Source organism: Lissotriton helveticus, chromosome 9 (assembly GCF_964261635.1).
Source record: "Lissotriton helveticus chromosome 9, aLisHel1.1, whole genome shotgun sequence".
In the NCBI taxonomy this organism is placed as follows: domain Eukaryota; kingdom Metazoa; phylum Chordata; class Amphibia; order Caudata; family Salamandridae; genus Lissotriton; species Lissotriton helveticus.
The window spans coordinates 614,462,326-614,488,542 of record NC_136070.1 but is presented as its reverse complement, the minus strand read 5'-3'; the positions used below and the strand labels follow the sequence as shown (position 1 = coordinate 614,488,542).

General features: G+C 45.8%; 1 protein-coding gene across 2 annotated transcripts in view; it reads right to left on the bottom strand.

The window, feature by feature from the left end:
• Nucleotides 1–26,217, bottom strand: part of PLD3 (phospholipase D family member 3) — a 231,615-nt gene that overhangs the window by 15,383 nt on the left and 190,015 nt on the right. For both annotated transcript variants that reach the window (XM_078660655.1, XM_078660656.1), the window contains exon 10: nt 9,104–9,269. In XM_078660655.1, coding sequence (XP_078516781.1) covers nt 9,104–9,269 — 166 coding nt within the window. The remainder of the gene's footprint in view (nt 1–9,103; nt 9,270–26,217) is intronic.

Sequence of the window (26,217 nt, the reverse complement as noted above, 5' to 3'; positions counted from 1 at the left end):
AATTGCTCTAATTGTGTTTCTTCCAATAACCATTTATATTTATGTTTAAGTCTTATATTTTTTGTAATTACCATTACTTTGGTCTTTGCTTCATTTATTACCATATCGTTTTCTTTTGCATACGTTGATATTCGATCAATTAATCGTTGCAGCCCAATTTTAGTTTGACTTAAAAGTATAACGTTGTATGCATACACAAATTGGATATATATGCTTATCAGCTAAGCTAGGCTGATGTGCATTTACTTCGTTCAGCGTGGTTGAAAGATCTGCTAAAAACAAGTTATAAAGCAACGGGGCCAAAACGCACCTTTGCTTTAATCCTCCGGTCGTAGGTATTTCTTTTGTTAGCGTGCGACCATCTCCAATCCTCACCCTGATCCAAGTATCAGTATGCAAGAGTTGAATCAATTTTAATAGTAAGTCTAAAATTTCTTGCTCTTTTAGTTTTTCCCACAGACCCTGTCTATTCACACAATCGAAAGCCTATTCAAAATCAACAAAACAAAGATACAAGGGCTGTTTTGCTGAAATTGCCTTATCCATTAATACCGATAGGACTAATATGTTTGTAGAAGTTCCTAGACCTTTTATGAATCCCGTTTGATTCGGGGGCAATTTCTGCTTATCCTTTACCCAATCTGTTAGGCTTGACAATAAAATCCCCGCAAACAATTTTGCATCAGTATCTTGCAGGGTTATCAAACGATAGTTCTCCAGCAGTTGCCAGTTTCCCTTCTTATAAATAGGAGATATTAATGACCCTCTCCAGGACTTTGGTATCAACCCAGTCTGTACAACTTAGTTAAAAACCTCTGTTTGATATGCCGACCAAAAGTCTGGTTCTTTTTTATAGAGAGCAAACGGGACACCATTGGGACCTGGTGCCCCGTAAGTTCTAGTCAGTACTACTCATATTCTCGATTTTAAATAATTGCACGGTGATACTTTATGAATTTTTATGGCAAGTTGCCGAATCAAGTTGCTTTTGATTCAAATCTTAATAAAACAGCTGAGAGAAAGAAAGATTTTTTAGGTCTTCCGTATTACCCTAAGTACTTAATTCACAAAAAACAAGCATTGGCAAAGGCAACAGATCTCGCCAATGCCTGAGATATTGTCATTGTCATTGTGAATGTCTTTTAGGTCATTTCCTGTAGTAGTATGTAAGGTTTGCCAGGAAAACTTCAATGTGGCAGGAAGTTGACAAAAGTGCGCATAACTACTACTGAACGTAGCGGCCATCTCCGATTGGCAGGATTTTCCATTCATCTCAAAGAAAAATGTGACTGACAAGCAAGGATACTAACCAGCACAAATAGATACATTTTTCAAGTACTTGGTCCATGCTCTAGGGGCGGGCAAAATACAAGAGGCATAAAGCATGCATGCCATGGACAAGCGGGAACAAAGGATAGGAGATAGTCATTGAAGGGAACAAATGTTAAGCCTATGGGTGGGCTGTAGCCACTGATTGTAAACAGCATGTCTAGAAGTAGACCTAAAAAATGGTCCCTACAGTCATTATTACCCATGCAATTCTTAATTTCCCACTATATTACTTTACTATGGTTTTGAGTGTGAAGCTTTAAATCACTAACAGTATAGCACTGTTTCTTCCTACAGCTCCGTCTTCCTTAATGTGTCGGGATAATGCTCTTTAATGGTATGGAATATTATGAACTGTCCTCCATGAAAGGTCTTTGGCTAATTTGACTACTAATATTTTATTTGTTTCAATCATTATAGTAGATAATGGCCCTAATATGTTAATAGACCAATTTATTCTGCTCGAAATGAAAAACAGGTGTCATTTAATGTAATTTAAACGATTGGGTAAAGATCCTAACACATACTAGGTAATGTTTGCTATACATTATACTCAAGGTAAATTTGACTTTGTTGCATTCCTGTATACATTAAAAAGACTGTTTCATTCCGTGGAGTTACCTGAAAAATTCCGCAAAATACTGCGACTGGGCAGAATTCAGCACGCTGCGCTGCTTTAGCTGATTTTTGGTGCAGGGATCTAGTTTGTTCCATGCCATAAATTCAGTATGAACTGCTTCACACGGCACGCCAGAGGGAACTGCTTCTTTCTGCCATTCAAGTAGATTTTCTACTTGAGTGGCAGCTTTCTCAACATGAATGGTTGCTACCTGCTGCAAACACCCTCTTTGAGAAAATCTCACAGGGTGGTGTTCTAGTGCCAGAAAAATCAAGCTAGGGGACGCAAATTTTCGCTTGTTCTGGCCAACTTAAAAATGGCGAGCCATGCAGGAGAAAATACTCCGCAATGCAGCGGTCGGCAGAGTTTTGCCAGAACATCGAGGGCAAAACAACCCCTAGTTTACAGTTATGGTGAACGAATATGCTACTTACCAGTATGCATCTGTTCTTGGCATGTAGGGCTGCTGACATTCATATCTAGTGCATAGATCGCCGCCTAGTGTTGGGTCCGGATGATTGCACATTGTTGTCCTGGAAGAGTCTTCGAAGTATCACGAGATAGGTGGCTCCTCCCCTGGACTACAGTGCGCATGGGCATCGACTCCATCCCCAGATTGTTTTTAGCCATTGAGGCAAAGATGGAGTGTAACAGTGTGAGTGATGACCATGCTAAGAGTAAGTGTAAGTGCTGCAGGCGCTACAGGCGCCGGGGAGGAGGGCGGGCGATATGAATGTCAGCAGCCCTACATGCCAAGAACAGATGCATACTGGTAAGTAGCATATTCAGTTCGAGGCATGTGGGCTGCTGAATTCATATCTAGTGCATAGAATATATAGCAGTCCCTCCATTAGCGGCGGCCGCCTGTGCCAGCTGCAGCAGTTTGAAAAAGTGTTTTTAGAACAGCCTGCCCTACAGCTGCTTGGAGTGCACATCTACACAGTAGTGTTTTGTAAATGTGTGTGGGGTAGACCATGTGGCTGCTCTACAAATGTCTTCTAAAGGGATATTTCCAAGGAAAGCCACGGAGGCCCCCAACTTGCGGGTGGAGTGGGCCCTTGGGGGGGATCGTTAAAGTGCGCTTAGCTTTTTGATAGCAAATTTGAATACACTTAACGATCCACCTGGCTATACCTGCTTTGGAAATGGGGTTGCCTTTGTGTTGTGCGGAAAAGGCAACAAAGAGTTGTTTCGTCTTCCTAAAATCTTTGGTCCTATCAATGTAATACATCAAAGCTCTTTTGACGTCAGGAGTGTGGAGCATTCTTTCTGCCACTGTCTCAGGATTTTGGAAGAACACAGGCAGTTCAATAGTTTGATTGATATGGAACTGCGAAACCACCTTTGGAAGAAATTTAGGGTTAGTGCGCAGCACCACCCGGTTGGAGTGAATTTGTATGAATGGCTCTTGGACAGTTAGTGCCTGGAGTTCACTAACACGTCGCAGTGACTTAATGGCTATTAGGAAAGCCACTTTCCATGTCAAGAACTGAATCTCGCATGAATGTAGAGGCTCAAAAGGTGGACCCATCAGTCGGGTGAGGACCACATTAAGATTCCATTCAGGAGCTGGTGGGGTCCTGGGAGGAATGACTCGTTTGAGTCCCTCTAGAAAGGCTTTAATGGCCGGCACCCTGAAAAGGGAGAGATGCTGCCTGTTTTGGAGATAAGCCGCTATGGCGGATAAATGTATTCGAATGGAAGCATATGCTAGATTGCATTTGTAAAGATGTAACAGATAAAAATTATGTTGTGCGTAGACGCGTCAAGCGGGTCTATGTTGTGGGTCTACGCAATAAATGACAAACCGCTTCCATTTTGCCGCATAGCATGCTCTGGTGGTGGGCTTTCTTGCCTCCCGTATGATATCCATGCAGTCTGGAGGCAAGTTGAGGTAGCCAAACTCTAAGACCTCAGGAGCCAGATCGCCAGGTTGAGCTGTTGCGGATCTGGGTGATGAATGTCGCCATGGCTCTGCGTCAAAAGTCTGGGTGTGAGGTGCAGCCTTTGATGCGGTACCACGGAAAGTTCTAGAAACGTGGTGTACCATGGTTGGCGTGCTCACCTTGGAGCAACCAGGATGAGCGTCATCGAGTGTTGCTTTAGCTTTCGTGCCACCAGCGGTATTAGAGGTGCTGGGGGAAAAGCGTACGCAAATTTGCCTGACCAGTTCATCCATATCGCATTGCCCTGCGACTGTGGGTGCGGGAACCTGGCGGCAAAGCTTTGGCATTTGGCGTTTTCCCTTGTGGCGAACAGGTCTATCTCTGGATGACCCCACTGCTGGAAGTACGGGTGGAGTACTGATGGATGTATCTCCCACTCGTGCATTTGGTGGCTGTACCTGCTGAGCAGATCCGCCATCTGATTGTCCTTGCCGGGGAGGTGTTCTGCCATGAGGAAGATGTTCCTTTGAATGGCCCACTTCCACATGCTCTGAGCTAGATGAGACAACTGTGGAGAGTGTGTACCTCCCTGCTTCTGAATGTAGTACATGGCCGTCATGTTGTCCGTCCGGATCAACACGACCTTGTTGCACAGATGTACCTTGAATGCCTTCATTGCCATGAAGATTGCCATCAGCTCTAGGTGGTTGATGTGCATCTTCTTTTGCTGCGTTGTCCATAGTCCCTGCACTGTGTAGTGGAGTACATGAGCTCCCCAACCCTGGAGAGATGCGTCCGCCGTTAGGATGATCTGTGGGACAGGCTCCTGGAACGGTCGGCCCTTGCAAAGGTTGTGTGGATTCCACCAATGCAGAGAGTTGTATGCACGACCGGTCACCAACACTAGGTCTTTTAACTGTCCGTGAGCCTGATTCCACTGACGTGCTAAGCACTCTTGAAGCGGACGCATATGTAGTCTCGCGTGCGGGACTATGAAGATGCAGGAGGCCATCATGCCTATCAACTATATACACACTCGTGCTGGGAGCGAGTGTTGCGGCCTGAATTTCTGTATCAGCAATTGAATGCTGTTGATCCTCCCTGAATTTGGCTGTGCTGTGGCTGCCAGAGTGTTTATTGTCGCGCCTAGATACTGCTGCACATGGGCGGGCTGAAGGTGTGACTTTGGGTAATTCAGTGAGAATCCCAGATCGTGAAGAAGGTGAATGGTGTGGGACATGTTGGCAGCGCACTGCTGGGCTGACTTCGCTTGGACAAGCCAGTCGTCCAAATAAGGGTAGACGTGAATGTTTTGTCTCCTGAGGTGCGCAGCCACTGTCGCCAGGCACTTTGTGAACACCCTGGGCGCTGTCGTTACTCCGAAAGGGAGGACTCTGAATTGGTAATGCTGATTCTGAATGGTGAATCTGAGGTATTTTCTGTGTGACGGATGTAGCGGAATTTGAAAATATGCATCCTTTAGATCTAATGTTGCGAGGAAATCCCCCTGATTGAGCAACGGAAGAACCTGCTGCAGTGTGAGCATATGAAAGTGTTCTGATAGAATGTAGTGGTTTAGGGGTCTGAGGTCCAGTATGGGTCTGAGGGACTCGTCTTTCTTTGGGATTAAGAAGTACTGGGAGTACACTCCTGTGCCTCTTTGTTCCACTGGTACCAGCTCGATTGCCCCTTTTTGCAGCATGACGAGTACCTCTTGCTGCAATAAGTGCAAATGCTCTGTGGACATAAGACGGTGTTTTGGGGGTATGTTGGGTGGAGTTGATGTCAACTCCAGGCAATAACCGTACTGGATAAGCTTTCTGACCCACCTGTCTGTGGTGATGGATTTCCAGACTGGCAGGAACTGTTGGAGTCTCCCCCCCGACTGGTGTTGTATGGTCGGCGGCAGTGACAAGGCGCCACTGTTTGTTGGCGGCGGAGGATCGGGAGCTGTTGTTACCACGACCTCTGCCTTTGGCGCTGTTTCCGCGATAGCCACCTCTACTCTGTTTGTTGTATGAGGTTTGTGCGCCACTCTTAGTGTACTGTGTTTGCTGGGGCAGCTGGCCTCTGGAAACACCTCTATTACTTGAGCGACGAAAAGAACCACTCCTGAACTGCTGGGACTGGAGAGCCCCCATTGACTTTGCAGTCTCTGTGTCCTTTTTGATTTTTTCCAGGGTGGTGTCCACCTCAGGTCCAAATAAGTGATCAGGGTTAACAGGCTGATTTAGGATGGTGGTTTGTATCTCCGGCTTGAACCCGGAGATTCTGAGCCAGGCCTGACGCCGCAACATCACACTTGTGTTAATGGCCCTGGGCGCGGTGTCTGCTGCGTCCAGTGCACACTTAATAGAAGCATTTGAGATGAGTTTCCCTTCTTGTATGAGCATCTCTGCTGCCTCTTTATATTCATCTGGCAAGTGTTGTAACAGGGTCTCAAGTGTATCGTAATGTGCCCTGTCATATCTGGCCAAGAGTGCCCGAGTGTTTGAAATGCGCCAGATATTGGCTGCTTGAGCGGCCACCCTTTTCCCTGATGCTTCTAGCACTTTAGATTCCTTGTCAGGGGGAGGAGCATCACCAGTAGTTTGTGAGTTTGCCCTCTTCCGGGCATTGGAAACTACTAAAGAGTCCAACGGCAACTGGCCCTTGATGTAGGTAGGGTCCCCAGGCGCCGGCTTGTACTTTTTTCAATTCTGGGGTTTATAACCCTGGCCCTTGTGGGTTCTTTAAAAATGTCTGCAGCATGTTTTAAGACACCCTTTAGATTAGGCAGAGTCTTTACGGTCTTCTCAGAGGTGGAAAAGGTGTCAAACAAAAAATCCACCTCAATAGGGTCAGCATGGAGCTGGACGTCATGATTTTTGGCTGCCCTTTCAATAAGCGCATTAAATGCCGCTGAGTCCTCAGTAGGTGATGTTTTGACATTATACACTTGAGTGTCTGGGGCAGTTTGTGGATCCCCTGTGTCCGCAGCATCTGCCCATGTGTCATGTTGATCTTCAGGATCAGTGTCGGCAGGGTAGTTGTACTCATCATAGTCACCTTCCCCAGCCTCCACCTCTGAGTAAGTGGGTGAGATTGGAGCAGTGTCCTTCTCACGTGGAGCTATTAGTTCAACAAGAACTGGTGAATCCGTGGAATCCTTCTTTTTCTTTAAAGGAATTGTTTTGGACTCTATAGGCAGTGCTGGTGTGATCTTTCGTTTGTAAATCGAAAGTTTACCGGTGTCGGCGTCGATGAATTGTTCCGACTGCTCCTCCAGCAGGGGTTGTCGATGCTTTGTGCCTACAACTGCAGGGATAGGCTTCGGCCCCGTGGACACCTTCATGGACGCCTCGACGACCTTCTTGGGTGCGAACGCCTTCGGCGCCACTTTCTGCGGCAGCGTAAATTGAATAGGCGCTGTCGACTTTTGCGGTTTGGTGGTAGGCTTCGGCGTGGAAGTATCCTTCGGAGCGACAGCGGAAGCTTTGTCTTTAATGCGTTTTAATGATTCCGACACCTGCTTCGTGAAGGAGGCGGACGACTGCGTCGACTCGACAGGTGCCTTCGAGCCACCACCAGATGCGGACTTGATGGTCGTAGTACTTTTGGCCTTGTCCAGCCGACGCGCAGGATCGACAACCTTTGTAGCTCCGAGTCCTTTGTCGGTGTCGACGGCCCTCGTCGCCGAAGTCTTCGGGTCGATGACCTTGACAAGTGCTTTTGGTGTCCCAGTCTTCGGCTCGACGCCCTTGAGCGACTTCACTGGGTCGACAACCTTTTTTGGCTTTGTCTGCACCGACAGGTCTGAAGACTTGGAGCCGACCAAGGCGACACGCGCTGTCGGTTTCGACGGCGCCTCTAGCACTTTCGGTTTCGTAGACACCGAAGCTTTGTCTTTCAGTTTCGATTTCACCAATGGTGGCTCTCTAGAAATGTCCGTAGCCGGGCCCGGAGGCGAGACTGTGGAACTCGGTGCAAGATCTTGGGTAAGGCCATGTGGCGATCCCTCAACCTGAGCCGTATATATAGTTTGAATGGGGCATAGCTCCTCGCTTGAGCTATCTTCCGTGGCCCCATAGGCCTGATCGTCGTCTCCTACCTCGTCGACGATTTCTTCTGCATCGAGCCTTTCTACGTCTGCGTCGTAGTTGGAGTCGATCTCTGCCACTGGATTGGAAATCGGCTCTTGATCTTCCTGCTCGTCTGCCTCCTCTCCCTCGGTATCGAAAATGTTCACCGGGTCAGGTGCCGTCTGCTGGGCCTCCTGGCGCGCTACGCGCCGAAGTCGAATTGTCTTCTTGGAGCGGAAACGAGAACAAGCCATACAGTTGGCTTCATCGTGATCCGGCGACAGGCACTTGTTGCACACCGTGTGGACGTCGATGTGAGGATACTTCGAGTTGCACACGGGGCATCTTTTGAACGGGCTCCGTTCCATGATGGTTCGTCGAATAAGGCCTGTAGCGTCGACCGGGCCTCAAGCACTGAAGAGCCACGCGACTCCTCTGGATGTCCGACTCGGGAACTGAGCTGGAACAGAACTGGGCACCGATCGGAAGACAATACCGACGATAGGAAAGGCTTTTGGGCCAAGAAGAAAGTTTCTATTGATTCCGAACTTGAGTGATCAAATATGCATCCGAACCCAATGGCGGAAAAAAACAATCTGGGGATGGTGTCGATGCCCATGCGCACTGTAGTCCAGGGGAGGAGCCACCTATCGCGTGATACTTCGAAGACTCTTCCAGAACAACAATGTGCAATCATCCGGACCCAACACTAGGCGGCGATCTATGCACTAGATATGAATTCAGCAGCCCACATGCCTCGAACAGATTATTTTAACAGGAGGCAACCTATCAGGGGACTCGACAGATCAAAACATGTTTAGAAAAGTGTTCCCTTATTGGACTCAATGTGAGAAATAAATCTGAGGGTATTCTCTCAGGGTCCATCCGCTACGTTGTTGAAGCTGAAAAGTCCTGAGTGATGCAGCTATTTTACTGTTTTCATGCTCTATCACATTGAAATTACTGAAGACAGGCAATATTTAAGAGAATAATTCAAAGCAAGTGAAAGTAGGAAAGACTGAATGGTGGACGACTGAAAGGTGGATATTGGCATGCATTACAAAAAGCTCTCTCAATCAAGCTATTGGGCGTCAACCCAGTAAGGCCTGGGTTCTATCATCTTCAATGTAGGGAAGAACCTGAAATTACTCTTAAAAGGCATGTACAGACAATGGCAAAATAGAATTAGTGCCAGAATTTCTTCTCACCACATGGATGTCGTAATGACTCTTGTTGTCTTTTAAGTAGTCCAGTGATCTTAAGAATGGGAACATAGATGGGTCGGTGCTGTGCCAGCAGCTTATAAGAAGTTTGACGTGGATGTGTCTTTCATAAACTGCCTTGCGCAGATGGTCATCAATGTCAGGCCAATATCTGGGCAACAAAAAGGAAATGCATAAGAATATATACATAACTATTACCTGCAAATTTAAGATAAAATCACTCTGCCTACAAAGGGGGCAAGAAAATTGACAATAAAACCAATAAAGTAAAACAAAATTAATAATACTTTAGAAAAAGAAATTACGAAAAATTACATAGCATAAAAAAACTGAAAATGTGTGCAATCCTGACTGCCCATGAAAGTACAAACTCCTAAGCAAGTCACAGTTGAGATACGCTGATGGGCAGGAGTGGTAGCTGGGTACCCTTGATAAGGCAAACACAACCGGATTCATTCCCATGCAAGAGTGGTAAAGGCTGGATAACCAGATCACAGCAGTAACTGGTCAATTTCCAGGACTCCTTAGGGGTGACTTGATACTTGGATAGCTGTGAGGGTGGGTCTCCCTAAATACAGGGAGTGTGCCAGGAATCTTCAGCTTCTTAAAAGCAGCTGGATATCCTGACTATTGCCATAACAGTGGGTAGCGGACCAGAGCAGCAGTAGATATAGGTCGGGGTGGTGAGATATATATATATATATATATATATATATATATATATATATATATATTGCGCTCTTCACCATCCCAGGGTCCCGGGAAAGAAATGACAGCACTCGGGGGTATCTTGCTCACACGGTAGTTTATTAACTACAAGTACGCCACAGACGCGTTTCAGCACTAGGCCTTCGTCAGTGTGTTTACACATGAAAAAACCGGTACACTTAATATAGGTAATTACGTACAAAGGTTGCACCTCTCAGTCGACATCGACAGAGGACTGCAGTCCTCCCAGTGCACGCCATCTTGTAATGGTAAATATATACATATATACATATCTATATACATATTCTCAACACCATATATTGCATGTTCTCAACATATTACTACCTATAGATAGGTAAATGTGCGTGTTAAGGAGAAAGTTTGTATGTTATGAAATAGATCTTCAGTATGATGTTTGATAAAGCTGTGGATATATATATCCCCCAGACGAAAAGCACTTCTCAAACAGGGATTTATACACAACGACCATGGTAAGTTGCACAAACAAAGCCATAAATGTCCCATGCCAGACGCATTTCGGAATTCATCTTCCTTTCTTAAAAGCAAAACAAGCAGCATACACCAAGCATTAACTGCTGACACGTTCCCTCTTTATAACAAACACATCATCCTCAGGTGAGCAAAAGCATGTGCTAAGCATGATGGGATCTGTAGTCACTTATCTCCTGTGGGTTCGCCTCAGTTGTATGTGCAAATAAGTTGGTTTTCTTGCCAGTGAAACTTCCATCACAGTGACTATCAGTCTGTAGTGTCCTGTTGATCCACACAACGTTGCCTGAGTGAACAAACTGTGGCCCGCAGTGATCTCGCAGTGGTGCTTTTCATGGCCCCCAGGCAAAGTGCACTCCTCAAACAGGGATTTATTCACAACAACTGAGGTAATTTGCACAAACAAAGCAATAAAGGCCCCATGCCGAAAGCGTTTCGGAATTCATCTTCCTTTTTAAAGGCAAAACAAGCAGCATACACCAAGCATCGACAGCCGATTCTTTCCCTCTTGATAACAAACATATCGCCCTCAGGTGAGCAGGTTGTTAGATCATCTAGCCACAACAGGGCAACAGGGGGAATAGAAAGCCTAACTGTATTGTCTTGTTCCAGGAGAGGTGATTTTAATCTTTGGTTGAAGTAGGGAAAGTTGGTTTCCAACCTTGTTGGATTGGATTGGTAATCGGAGATGGCTGTCCTATTTATGCTTTTCTGGACTACTCTGTGTCTTTGCTTAGTTAACTTGACATATGCTAGTCCAGGGAGCGTCTTCCACATTTTTGTTTTACTCATTCAGACAGCATCATGGATTACTAGGCTGATCTCCCAAAATGCACTGCAACTCTTACCAGGGGGTGGATAATGTTCCCTCACCAGACTATGTTGGAGGAAGTCAGTTGGAGTAAGCGGACTGCATACTGTAGGTCCACAGCCCTCTTTAACAGTACAAGGGAGCCAGGGCTCTACCGACCCCTCCCCCCGTTTAAGGAACATCTGATCAATCCCATAAAAATTGTGTTCTTCACTTCTAGTATGTCCACTGAGTGGTGTTCTACCATGTTGTGAGGCATCTGAACATGTTTGGGAGTCTGAGTGTTGTGCTTCTTCGTGCTTCTTCATGTTTTCGTCTTTGTGTGTGAAACAATCTGCAAGTAGCTTTCTGCTCCAAAACTCAAGTCCCACAGATTTTTAGTGCTATAGAGAAATAACATACCCTGAATTTGGATTCTGATCAAAAAGAGAGGGAGACGCACTCAAGTTGTTTATAGTGATGTTCAAAAGACTGAATTTAAGTACAGAATTTGGAAGTTACTAAATCATGAAACAGCTGTGACTGGCATTTGTATCTGTGAAAATGGCTCTTTCACGGGAGGGCAGCTACTGCAGAGACAATTGAGATGTGCACTCTTCTGAACAACTCTGTGGCCAGACAGGTAGCGCCAGTTTGCACCAGCAGCAGATGCTTCAATAGCTCTCAGAATGTTGTGCATTAGATTCCGTTCCCATACTCCACCTGCAACTGAACCAAAGCATTTACGACTAGAATAGCAAAGTAGGACTCTGTAAATAGAATTCTGAATAGAAAAAAAGCATGTTTGGGCATCACTGGCGGATTGGCTATTCAGTAGGAATACGTTACTTACCCTGTAAGCATCTGCTCTTGGCATGTAGTGCTGCAGATTCACATGCTGTGCATAGGTCCAACATTTGCTGTTGGGCTAAGATGATTACACGTTGTTTTCCTTCTAAGAAGTTGTTCGAGTCATGAGGTTGTGTACTCCTCCTGTTGGTGATGCTGCGCATGGGCATCAACTCCACTGTTAGATTGTTTTGCCGCAGGAGGGTGAGAATGGATTTGTAGCAAGTATTAGTATTGTGATGTCCATGCAAGTAATGTGAATTGATGTAAATAACCTTTGATCTACACAGGCTTCTGGGAAGGAGGGAGGGTGCATGTAAATCTACAGCACATGCCAAGAACAGATGCTTACAGAGTAGATAACAAACCGTTCGAGGTATGTGTGCTGTAGAAACACAAGCTGTGCATCGACTGTAAAGCAGTCCCTCTCCTGAAGCGGTGGCTAGCCCGTGGGGGTTGCAGTTATTTGAAAGAGGGTCCGTAGTACTGCTTGGCCAACATTGGCTTGTTGACGTGCTAGAACATCCACACAATAATGTTTTGGGAAGGTGTGTGGTGTGGACCATGATGCTGCTTTACAAATGTTAGCAAGGGGAATATTGCCCAAAAATGCCATAGAAGCCCCAATTTTACGAGTTGAGGGGGCTTTAGGGGTAACAGGTAAAAGTTTTTTAGCTTTAGCATAACAAGTTTGGATACATTTTACTATCCATCTTGAAATTCCGCTTATCAAAATAGCATTTCCAGTGTGGGGAAGTGAGAAAGCAATAAATAATTGCTTAGTTTATCTAAACGTTTTTGTTCTGTCTATGAAGTACGTCAATTCTTGTTTCACATCCAATGTATGATAAGCTCTTTCTGCAACACAGTTGTGTTGCGGAAAGAAGACAGGTAACTAATGATTGATTTATGTGAAAAGGTGAGATTACTTTAGGGAGACACTTTGGATTTGTTCGAAGAACTACTTTGTCACTATGCAGATGGAAGAATGGTTCTTCTAAGGTTAATTCCCGGAGTTCACCAACACGCCGAAGTGAAGTGACAGCTACTAGAAAAGCAAATTTCCAAGTCAAATATTGGATTTGGCACAAATGTAGTGTCTCGAATGGAAGCCCTAGGAACCTTGTTAGTACCATATTAAGATTCCATACTGGTGCAAGTGGAAACCTAGGTGGAATGTCCCTGAAGTTCTTCCATAAATGCCTTAATAACAGGCATTCTGTACAGAGATAAATGTTGCCTATTTTGAAAGTTGGCTGCAATTGCAGCAGGGTGTAAACGCATTGAAGTATAGGCTAGACCTGAAGCTTGAAGATGCAACAAATACGAATGAATAGTTTGCATTTGTGCATGTAATGGGTTAACCTTTTGATGCTAACAGTATAGAGCAAATCGTTTCCATTTGTCAGCATAGTATTGTCTGGTGGTAGGCCTACGAGCTTGTTTAAGAATATCCATACATTGCTGTGAAATATGAGAGTACCCAAATTATAAGACTTCAGGAGATATATTGCAAGGTTCATCTCCCTGGGATTGGGATATCTTATTCTGCCATGGTTCTGTGTGAGAAGTTCTGGGTTGAGGGGAAGCTTCTCGTTTGGGACTAGGGAGAGTTCCAGGTGCAGTATAAACCATGGCTGATGAGCCCATGTTGGAGCTATCAGAACTACGGTGAGGGACGTCTGCCTGACCTTTCTGACCACTATTGAAAGTAGTGGGAGAGGTGGAAAAGCATAGGCAAATGTCCTTGACCAGTTCATCCATTGAGCATTGCTCTTGGTTAGAGGGTGTGGGAAACTGGATGTGAAATTTGGGAATTTTATGTTCTGTGGGGTTGCAAACAGATCAATTTGTGGAAACCCCCCATTTTTGAAAGTATGGTAGGAGAACTTTGGGGTGAAGTTCCCATTTGTGGACTTGTAGCTGTGTCCTGCTGAGCAGGTCTGCAACTTGATTGCTTGTTCCTGATATATGTTCTGCCAGAATATCAATGTTGTGATGCATCGCTAAGCACCAAATGATTTGGGCTAAATCGGGATAATTGCAGGGAGTGCCCCTCTTGCTTTTGTAGATAGTACATTGTTTTCATGTTGTCCATTCGGATTAGGACAACTTTGTCAGTAGGTGAGGTAGGAACACTTTCAATGCTATGAGAACAGCTTAAAGAGCTACGTAATTGATATGGAGACTACTGTGTTTGGAGTTCCACACCCTGTGAATTGTAAGATTCTACAGGTGAGATCCCCAACCCGTCAGGGAAGCTACCCTGTGAAAATGGCTTGGGGTACTGGGTCTAGAAACGGCAACCCTTTGGATTGGTTTTGTGGATTTCACCACTTCAGAGAGTGATGTGTGGGGCTGTCTACCAACACTAGATCATGTTGTTGACCCTGCGACTGTGTCCATTAACTAGACAGACATTCTTACAGCGGTCTCATATGTAACCGGGCATGTGGAACTATTGATATACAGGAGGTCATCATGCCTTAAAGTCGCATGAGTACTTTGACTGTGACTTGAGCCCCACGTTGAAGGTGTTGGATTAGTGGCACACTATTTTGTATCCTGTCTGCATTTGGGTAGGCTAGTCTCAAATGAGAGTTGAGTACGGCTACTAAATATGGCTGTATTTGAGATGGTTGGCAGATTGATGGTAAATCCTAGTTGATGCGATAGGGAGAGCATCTGTTGTGTATGCTGTCTGCAAAGTTGGGAGCTGTTTGCTTTTATGAGCCAATCGTCCAAATTAGGAAACACATGTACATTTTGCCTGTGTAGATGTGCCGCGACTACTGCTAGGCATTTTGTGAATACCTGTGGTGCGGTGGGGACTCCGAAGGGAAGAACCTTGAATTGATAATGTTTTCCTTGGAAGACAAACCGCAGGTATTTCTGGTGTGAGGGATGTATGGGAATGTGGAAATAGACATACTTTAGGTCTAAAGTGGCCATGAAGTTACCTTTTTGCAATAGTGGAATCAATTCCTGGATAGTGACCGTGCGGAAGTTTACAGATAGGAGTGGTCGGAGGTAGAGTATGTGTTGAAGTGAGCCGTCTTTTTTGGGAATGAGAAAGTATAATTAATATACCCCTTTTCCATGACATTGTTTTTGGTCTAGTTCTATAGTCACTTTGAGGAATTGAGCTGATATCTACGTTGGAGGTGTTTACGAGGTGGAATATTTGGAGGAGTTGTGATGAGCTCCAGACAATAACCATGATGGGTAATGTCCAACACCCACTGATCTCTTGTGAGGTTTTTCATTGCTCATAAAAACTTTTGGAGACGCCCCCGACAGGTGTTAAGTGGTCAGGGGGAATGGTAAGAAAGTCATTGTTTGGTGTTTGTATTTGCAGTTCCTGTATTATTTCCGCAGCCCTTGAAGTTATTTCTACTGTAGGCTCCCCTGTAAAAGGTTTCACCAATGAAGGATTTTCCCTGATTTTCATAGGAAGACTCTGTGGTGTCAGTGGAGGCAGACCTAGTACCATGTTAGAAATTGGGTCTACGAAAGGATCCCCGATACGTGTGAGTTTGTATGGCCCCCATTGATTTAGTGACATCAGTGTGCTTTTTGATTTTCTCAAGGGGTGTGTCTACCGGAGTGCCAAAGAGGTGTTCTTCGTCAAAGGGGAGAATAAGAATGGACTGTTGCACTTCAGCTTTAAAGCCGGAGACACGCAGCCAAGCCTGTATGTAAAAGAATACTGGGGTTTATACCGCTAACTGCAGTGTCCACAGAGTCTAGTGCACATTTCATAGAGTTATTGGTGCTTAGCTTCCCCTCAAACAATTTCACAACCCCTGTTCTTGTATTCTTCTGAGAGATGTTGGAGGACCCTCTCAATTTAATCCCAATGAGCCCTGTCGTAACAAGCTAAAAGAGCTTGACTGTTGGCACTACGCCATTGATTAGCAGATTGTGCTGCTATCCTTTTACCTGAGGCATCAATTACTTTTGACCCCTTTTGTGGGGGATGTGCGTCCCCAGTTGTTTGGAAGTTTACACTTTTGCATGCACTAGCCACAACCAGTGAGTCCGGTGTTAATTGTCCTCTAATGTATATAGGATCAGATGGGGAAGCCTTATATTTTTTGTCTACTCATGGTGTTATGATTCGTGTCTTTACAGGGTCCTTAAAATTGTTATCTGCATGACGTTACATTCCCTTAAGGAGTGGTATATATTGTGACTCTCTTTGAGCAGTGGATAGTATTTTGAAAAGGAGTAATTTTCTATAGGGTCTTTATGTAAAGGCACATTATGAAAAGCTGCAGTTCTAGCTATTAGATCTTGATAGGGAGAGGCATCATCTGGTGGTGATGGATGTGTGGGATAAAGTCTGTATCCTCTTGTGGCTCTATGTCATAAGCATCCCAGGCATCCCCAGGATGGGTCTCCTTCGGCATGTCATCATCCTCAATTATGATGGGTGAATGAGGGGACATATTGCCTGCTTCAGAATCTTGTGGTGGAGTGGCTGTTTGGGATGGTGTTGGTGGGTTTGGTGAGCAGGTAGAGTAATGTGTAACGGGCTAGTAGCAATGTCCTTTTTCTAATTTTTGAGAGGTTGTAAAGGAATGTCTATAGCCTCTTCGAAAGCTAATTGTCTTTTAGAGGAGTGAGCCTTTTCCGGCCGAAGAATTATTTTCTTATGTCTGGGTTGAATTCGCAATGTGTTTTGCCTTGAAGCGAGCCGTTCCTGCATAACATCGAGGATTGGTTCGGGTTGATTTTTTTGACCGAATGTGTAATATTTCGGAGACGAAAAATGTTTTGGTTTCGGTGTGGACATACCCCAAGCACCGTGACTTTTGCCTTTCGGAACCGAAGGGGATGTTTAGGAGTTATTGCTGATTTAGACTTTGAGGAAGTGGAGTCCACTGCTAAAAGCCGAAATTTCGGTGCCATGCCCGAGGACAGGGCTTCCGAATCAATGGCTTTTCTGCAGTGGCGGGCCGTGAGCAGTTTTTTGGGATAGAACCAATTTTTTTGTATTTGGATAATGTACAGTTGTACTCTAGGTCTAATGTTTCTGAGTAGACTCGAGACTGGATGAATCTTGTTCCACGTCTGAACTGGAGTCGGAATCATGGATGGGCAAGGATTCCTCTTGGACAGCTGATGCCTCCTCTTTTTCCACTTGTCAAACAAATCTGTTCAGTGAGTCATCTGCTTGTCTGTGAAGCATTTCTTGGAGACTGGCAATTCTATTGTGAAGTCTCTTTTCAGACCTAAAAGATTTGCAGGCCTCACAGGTATCCTCTCGATGAACGTGCAAGAGGCATAGATTGCAAACTGAATGTTGGCCATGTGGGGTTATTTTGAGTGGCACTTTAGACAAAAACGGAGCACGTTCCATTAGCAGCTCATTCTCGGAAAATTCTGTCTAAGTAGAAAAGACCCGACCGGGCGTGGTCCAAAGGACATGGAGGCGAGTCAAAGAACTCGACGTGTAAATATGTTATTTGTTCGTAACGCAAGAGTAACTCCGCGATCGAGACAATACCTTAGATTTGAAGGCTCCACTAGCGAACCGAAGGAAGCCGTAAATGAGATTACATCCGAACCAGCTGGCCGTAAAAAAAACAAGCATTGGAAATGCAATAGGTCTCGCATTAGAAAAGTTGGATCTATTGGTTTTGTAAATGACAATTTTATTTTTATGTGTTGGTCTTGAAAATAGCAAAATGAATAGCTTTGTCATTAACAATGCCAATACTTTTAACTTTTGCAAATGTGACACCTATAGCATTTGTAATGCAACATGTTTTGTATGTACGTGACTTAGACTTATGTTCAGTGTATTTTATTGTGTCGAAAATCCAAGAACAGAGGTGAAATATTAACATTTTTGTGACAATTGTAATAAAGCTTGAAACATTGAGAGAACATATTTGAACCAGTTGTTGTTGAATAGTTGCACAGAGTGATGCTGTGAGGGTGATAGATAGAGTGAGTGGCGATAGATAGATAGATACATAGATAGAGTGAGTGGCGATAGATAGATAGAGTGAGTGGCGATAGATAGATAGAGTGAGTGGCGATAGATAGATAGATAGATAGATAGATAGATAGAGTGAGGTCGATAGATAGAGTCTGATAGATAGATAGAGTCTGATAGATAGATAGAGTCTGATAGATAGATAGATAGAGTCTGATAGATAGAGTCTGATAGATAGATAGAGTCTGATAGATAGATAGAGTCTGATAGATAGATAGAGTCTGATAGATAGATAGAGTCTGATAGATAGATAGAGTCTGATAGATAGAGTCTGATAGATAGATAGAGTCTGATAGATAGATAGATAGAGTCTGATAGATAGATAGATAGAGTCTGATAGATAGATAGATAGATAGATAGAGTCTGATAGATAGAGTCTGATAGATAGAGTCTGATAGATAGAGTCTGATAGAGTCTGATAGATAGAGTCTGATAGATAGAGTCTGATAGATAGAGTCTGATAGATAGAGTCTGATAGATAGAGTCAGATAGATAGAGTCAGATAGATAGAGTCAGATAGATAGAGTCTGATAGATAGAGTCAGATAGATAGAGTCAGATAGATAGAGTCAGATAGATAGATAGATAGATAGATAGATAGATAGAGTGAGGGCGCTAGATAGATAGATAGATAGAGTGAGGGCGATAGATAGATAGAGTGAGGGAGATAGATAGATAGATAGATAGATAGATAGATAGATAGATAGATAGAGTGATGGCGATAGATAGATAGAGTGAGGGCGATAGATAGATAGAGTGAGGGCGATAGATAAATAGATAGAGTGAGGGCGATAGAGTGAGGGCGATAGAGTGAGGGCGATAGATAGATGTCTGTTGTTCCTGTCTGTGAGATGCGCCCCCTGTTGGTCCTGTGTGTGTGAGTTGTGCCCCCTGTTCCTGCCTGTGTGAGATGCGCCCCCTGTTCCTGTCTATGTGAGATGCGCCCTCTGTTGTTCCTGTCTGTGAGATGCTCCCTCTGTTGCTCCTGTCTGTGTGAAAAGCATCCTCTGTTCCTGTCTGTGTGAGATGTGGCCCCTGTTCCTGTCTGTGTGAGATGCGCGCTCTGTTGTACCTGTATGTAAGAAGCGCCCACTGTTGGTCCTGTCAAGTGTGGGAATGAGTGAGAGAAAAGAGAGCAAGAGGAAAAAGAATAAAGGTGATAGAGAGTGAATGAAGGGGAGTCAAAGAGAGAGAGGGAATAAGGGGAGATAGAGTAAATGAAGGGAAGGGAAGGGAAGGGAAGGGGAGAGAGAGAGAGAGAGAGAGTAAATGAAGGGAAGGGAAGGGAAGGGAAGGAGAAAGAGAGAGAGAGAGAGAGAGAGAGAGGGGGGGGGAGGGAGAGAGAGAGAGAGAGAGAGAGAGAGAGAGAGAGAGAGAGAGAGAGAGAGAGAGAGAGAGAGAGAGAGAGAGAGACAAAAAACACAAGTGATAAAAAAAAGTAAGCCATGCACGAGTGATTAACGAATGCTGATATTTTTAAGCCCACAGCACATGTTACTTTGCCTAATGGGAGAATATAAAAAATTGACAGAGTGCGCAAACCACAGAGTTAATGGCCAATAAAAATAAATCCAAGAGCGAGCTGTGCACGAGTGAATAAGTACTGCTGATATTTTTAAGCACACATCTAATGGTACTTTGCCCAGTGGTAGAATAAAAAACAAATTGACAGAGTGTGCAAACCACAGTGTCAATGGGCAATATGAAAGCAGGAGCAAAACTCCGAACTGTACTCTATTACCTGTCAGCCTCCTAAACACGATGTTTTGTGCGCAAATGATTCTGGAGGGATGTATGGTAATTAGCATTTCCTGTTCACGGCTGGGGCAAAAATTCCTTTAGATGATCTATTCTTGCTCTACACATTTTCTCTCATTTAATACCTTAAAAAAAAGAGAGAGAAGTCCACTGTGTCGTAGCCCATCACCCCCCAAAAAATGAACAGCAAACAATAACTACCAGATGGGAGAATTAATATATTCAAGCAGCAAGGAATCCAGGCGCCTGAGCTGAGTGTGCACCACGTATGTTCCTCGCTTGCATCACCCACCAGAAGGATTTCACAAGTGCTGCAAAACCAGTAGGCATAGAAACAAATGGAGAGGGAGGGGGTGGGCTGCCTACTGATGCGTGTGGCAAGAGATGGAGAGTGAGAGCAATTAGGGGGGAGGAGAAGTGAGGCCAGAGCGAGGCTGATGCCTTTGATGATGGAATGCGAGCTCCCAGAAGCTGTGCCAATGGAATTAACGTCTAGACTAATGGTACATTAGTACAACTGTAACAAGCGCTATTTAAAATGGAATTCTTTTTAATAAGGCAGAGTTATGTACGTAGCACATACATAATGTTTAGCAACTATTCTGTCTGCATCAAGAACGGATGGTGGGGCAGACGTAACGTAGAGTTACTTGTGCATGTGCTTAAACTGGTGGTTTCTTTTATCCTCTCCTGATTTGTCAAAAGTAACCTGAAGCAGCTGACAACTCCCTGCGGCGCTGTCAGAGGAAATGCAGTCGCATCACATACCGGCGAACAGTCTGTGTACTTAGCAGGCAGTGTTGTGGGAGGAGTTGCAGAGGTGGGTGATGGTGCGGCGCTAGGCTAACTGTAGTGGCTAGAAGAAAAACACAATGAAAACTACAATAATATAATTCAAAAAGTGACTGGGGCATTTAGGACGGCCAACACCGACCTATGAACTCCAACGTGGCGACAGCAGAGAGAGCGGCGTGGGCACTGCAGGAGGAATGAGAGGGGGGCAGGAGGAAAAGTGGCTGGTGAGACCGGCCCTTAGTGCGTCACTCAGTAAAGCCCAATGTGCTTGAATGTAGGAATGTAAATATACAGGAATAGGATTGGCCAGTATCATGACGGTCTTGCGACTTTAATTATATTTTTGCGAATGCCCTGCAGCCACCATTACAAATCATAATGGTAGCGATTTTCTCAAAAGATTGACCTGGCGCGTTGATATTTATGTAAACCATTGTGGTCATGATTCTCTTTTCGTGCTGGCAGGGGGCGGAAACAAGCACACTCCTACACCGCAAATGTAATGAGCGAAGCATATCGTTGACAGCCTTGCTGCAGACAGAGCGTTAAGAGCCGGCAGCTTAACAAGAGAGAAAGAAAGAGGGAGATGTATGGAGTTGGAGAGAAAGATCAGAGACAGAGCAGAGAGAGAGGAGAGAAATGGAAAGAGAGAGAGAATTAGATTAATATATTCGTCCAGGCCACAAGCAGCAAGGAATCAAGGCGCCTGAGCTGAGTGTGCACCGGCGGCCGTGAAACTGAAAGTACGGCCGGCCGGCCGTGAATAATTAGGGGATGAGCGCACGCTGAGAAGCTGCCTTTGATGTGGTAATGCGAGGCAGGCAGGCAGGCGGCTGGTGGCATTGTGCACGCGCTTTTTAGGGCTTGCGCTTGCGCAATGACCTAAAAAGCACATGCACTCAAAGAAATCGCCAGTGGAATCGCCAGTGGTGGTTAAAGACTGGATAAGCCCCTATAGAGCTTCCAGCTGTGCACATGTGCACAGCAGGCGAGCCCTAAAAAACAATCTAACAATGGAGTCAATGTCTATTCACAGTATCACCAGCAGGAGGAGTCACACAACCTCATGACTCAAACAACTTCTTCGAAGAAAAAACACCTGTATTCATCCGAGCCCAACACTAGACAGCACACTTATGCACAGCATGTGCATCTACAACACACATGCTTCAAACACAAGTTTATCTTAACAGATGCTCAGTTTGCACACTATTTTAAAAGGACTGTCGCTGTTCCATGACCTGTGGAAAAATAACTTCCTTCTAGTTGGCCTCGTCAGACGGAGTAAGAAGCACCTCTGTCTTGGTGAAGTTTAATTTAAGGAAACTGGTGGACATCCACAAGTGGATGGGAGGCAGATATTTTTAAATACAGCACGAGTCTGTACCCCTGGAGGCTGGAGAGCTAGAATACGAGAGACTGGAAATTAACAGGGGTCGTCTGCATACATGTAAAATCATACCCTTTCCTAACTTATTAGTTTAGCCAGTGGTTTCGTATAGATAGTAAACAAAAAGGAGGGACTAAATAGTCCTTTAGGGAACAGCAAAATCAAGGTTTCAGGTCCTGGATTTGAAGGGTGCAGCTTTAACAGAGACACAGCCTCTAAACTATAGCAGCACAGTAGTATAAGTATACATTACCATTATCCACGGAGTTTGTGGAAACGGACATACCCAGCACAGTAACAGTGTTACAACAGGAAAGAAGACTGAACTATACTAAACTCTCTGAATTTTAATGGTCAGTTACCTCATATTTCCTATCTTTCTAGTATTCAATGTTGTTTACTTTCTGGGATTGTATCTTGTCGGAAATATCTGTTTTTCAGTGGTGTAACTAATTCTATTGAATATGCTTTAAATAATTCTAAATAAAAATAATTCTTGTTTAGAGTAAAGTCTCACTCATATTCAATTTATTGTATGTTATCACTGCAACATGCTGTATCTGTAACCTACTACCACTTTCAAGAAGAGGCCTTGAATGCTGGACCTAGCTACCACTGGAAACTCAAGTGAGAAACGTTGTTATTCAATTTGACACCAACAATATTGGAGCCTCTCTGACTTTAGTTGTAAAGCACAGTACCCACCAAGTAAAGTGCAGGGTAATCACGGACTGCCCGGTTCCAGAGAAATGGCCTGGCACACGGTGATGGCAAAGGTGTGTGAACTGCAAACCACATGGTATTTGTAGATGATTTCCCTAATCACGACACGGGCAGGTGGATTACCTAGCAGGGGCAGTAAAGGCTAGATTTTTCAGGCTATAAAAGGAATAATGCGATTTCCATGCCAGAGTAACAAGGGCTGTGCAGACAGACCAAGGCATGAGTGCTTAGTTCACTGGCACTACCAGTGTGGTTTGTTCCCAGACCATGGGCAGCGACAGTCAGAAGGACGTCTTGGCTGTCCTGTTGATAGTCTAGACGTCAAACAAGCATATAAATCTCAGTGTCAATAGGAAGACACATGACAATTTGAATAGAACTCAGATAGCCATACACAAAGACTGTAAACCGTTTTGCAAAACTAAGTTGGAGTACTAGACACCAACGGATGAAATAGGAAGGCAACATGGGTCCGAAACAAGTACCCTCTTGTAGTTGTTGGAGAGCATATTGAGTATTTAATCAAGGAATAGTAGCTTTTTAATTCTGAATGCAAAGGTGTTGCGACTTGTGCGATATCTTAGTGCCCTAACTTTCACTTCATAAGACTTTTGTAAACTCTTAGAAGACAAGGATAGCGCCACCAAAACTAGATACAAAAAAGTCTAAAAAGGGGGTGTGGCCAAGATGGCGATGGTAGCGGACGCTGCCTAGAGGAGGTCCGCGCCCACGACAATATCCTGCCCGTTCCGAGCCCCATGCTTCCAAAACGCCTCTAATTGTTGCTAAGGGGGCGACGGACAGTTATTGAGAGGTCCTGGTCGTCGCAGACCGTCCTGGGGCGGAAATTAGTGGCGGCTCGGAGAGCGTCACGTGTGCGGCTGCGGAGTATGTGCCGGGCCGCTGGTACAATGTGGACTGACCCGGGTGGAGCTCGACCCTGGTCAGGACTGGTGAGCTGGGGAGATCGCAATATTCCCAGCAGCGACTGCGGCCACCCCTCCCTCCCTTCCGCCTCTACGATCCAGGGACCCGTGGTCAGCGGGTTGAGAGGAGATCCAGTGCCTGATTACGGCTGATGAGGTGAGCCAGGGGATCGACCGCTGGTGGACTGCGGCCCGGTCGGAATCTCACCCAGCCTTAAGGCTGGGGCTGCTGTGGCGATCCGTGCTGGTACAGCGCTGATCGGACCCGAGCGATGTCCTGGCCCTGGAGGAGTTTCATCTCTGGGGAATAAGAGCCATGGTGAGATTGCTGGGATCTCCCTTGGCGGCCCAGGAGACCGTGAGAGCAACGCGGCGATGGGGGTCGGGCAGTGGTCCGGTCGGGACACTCCTACTCGAACGGCTGAACTGTGGGGATTGCCTCGCCCTCTGTCTCCCTTCTGTTGGCCTAATACCAGGAGATTGCAGCTGACGGACCGACCACCCCCCATTTGCACAGACCCGGACTGCTGTGAGCTATGGGGATGCCCCATTCGGCCGAAAATGCGGCCTGCGGATCGGGCCTGCCTGCTCCTTCTCTCCCATCCCCCCTCACTTGTGGGTGTGCAGGGCCTGGTCGGAGGCGCGGATTTCCTGAGCAGGGATCGCATGTATCCAGGCTCCTTACAACGGATCACGCCGCCATTCTGTGGAGTGCTGGGGGCATGAGGGCCTTCGGGACCTGAGAAGCCATTCCGGCCAGTTGCACTGAGGGATCGGAGGTCGGGCCTGCGGTTCTACATGGAGGTAAGGTGGTGCCACTAGGGAGGGAAACATTACTGACACGCTTGGCATTCAGTGCTGGAACATGTGGAGGGTCCTAAATGCTGGGCCCTACATGGGTGGCGGGTGAGCGTATGAGGAGAATATAGGTGGTGCATGTGAGGCCTTAACTGGGCTGGAGGCCACGGTCTACCCCGCGGCACCTGATCCTTAACAGTTGGAGTGACTGCCTGCACTGGCTGAGACACACATGCGGGTGTCCGCCACAGTGGGTGCAAGGTCATTCTATGTAGCAGGTCGGTGCTCCTATAAGTGCACGCCTCATGGCACGGCCTGCGCTCTGTGTCCTGGTGCAGGGGTGCTGGAGCTGAGGTTCGGTGGACACATCGAGCTGAATATCTAGCAATGGGCAAGGATCACCTACCGAGGGCTGCCCAGCAAACAAAGATGAGCCCGTACACAGCTCCGGGTGTGACCCCAAAGACTGCTACGGTGCCTGGGATGTCGAGGGGGTGATGCAACCTGAGCCCACGGGATCTCAGATCCTGGCTGCTATTAAATCCTCCAGCGCAAAACTGCAGGCAAGGATAGATGTGGTTTCTCATGATGTGGGTCTACTGAAGGCGGATCTTCACACTGTCGCACAACAGTAACAGGCCACGGAGCAAACGGTTAATGAACTGCAGGAGGAGGTCTCGGCCCTGAAGGTGACTCTCACTGAGTTCTCACAAAAACAGATGTCCCTGAAGCGCCGACTAGAGGATGCGGAAGGAAGGTCCCGCAGATGTAACTCGCGTTTTGTCGAGGGAGCCTGAACTCTTCCTCGAAAAATGGATCAGGGATGCGCTGTCCACTACTGAGCTTTCCTCCATCTTCATAATAGAGCACGCACACTGGGCACTTGTTTCACCTCCACCGCCAGGGGCCCCACCCAGGACCCTCTTCGCCCGGATCCTCAATTATAGGGATAGGGACAGTACCCTTAGGGCGGAGCGACGGGAGGGGGATCCGACATTTGAGACCCAAAAAATTCGCATTTTTCTGGATTACACCTGAATGGTTCATCAAAAGAGGGCATCCTTCCTTGGAATCAAGTAAAAATTGCGGTTATGAACCTTCAGTATATGCATCTCTATCCAGCAAAGTTTAAAGTGATACATGCGGTGGTGAACAAAGTAACCCAGATACGGGTATTGACGGGACACAATTTGTGCCTTCACCCTCTTGAGGGTGTGTGAGTTTGAAATCTGGGGGGGGGGGTCACTTTCTTTCCCCTCCCCCTTCCACTTTCTAATCTCCTTATGCTAGTGTGGGGTATCTGGATGGTCTAAGCATATGATGCGGGTGGGTGTCGTCTTTTGCCCCCCACTTCTGTACCCTCTTTTCTTTGTATTCCCTCTCTCCCTACTCCCGTATCTCTAGTATTCTCAAAATCTCTTACCTCTCGCTCTAACTCCTTTCTCTCTGGGGGGAGATCTTGGTCGGCAGGGTACACAGGTGGCTATGTTACAGGAGACTCACCTGCTATACATGGAAATACAGAAACTCCACAAAAAATGGAGGGGACAACTGTTCGCATCTATGTTCTCTTCTTATGCTGGGGGGTTGCCATCTGTATAGCTCCACAGGTCCCGTTTAAGCTCCGCAGCTACAAAGCTGACGCAATGGGTATATATTTAATAGTGCATGGTGATATGGATGTTATGGAGGTGTGTTTGGTGAATGATTATGCCCCATACCTGGATGACACAGACTTTTTTAGTGAGCTGGAGAATCAGTTACTGCCATTCATTGGGATTCCCATGGTATGGGCGGGCAACTTTAATTGCGTCCTAGATGGTGCACTGGACAGACCCCCCCCCAA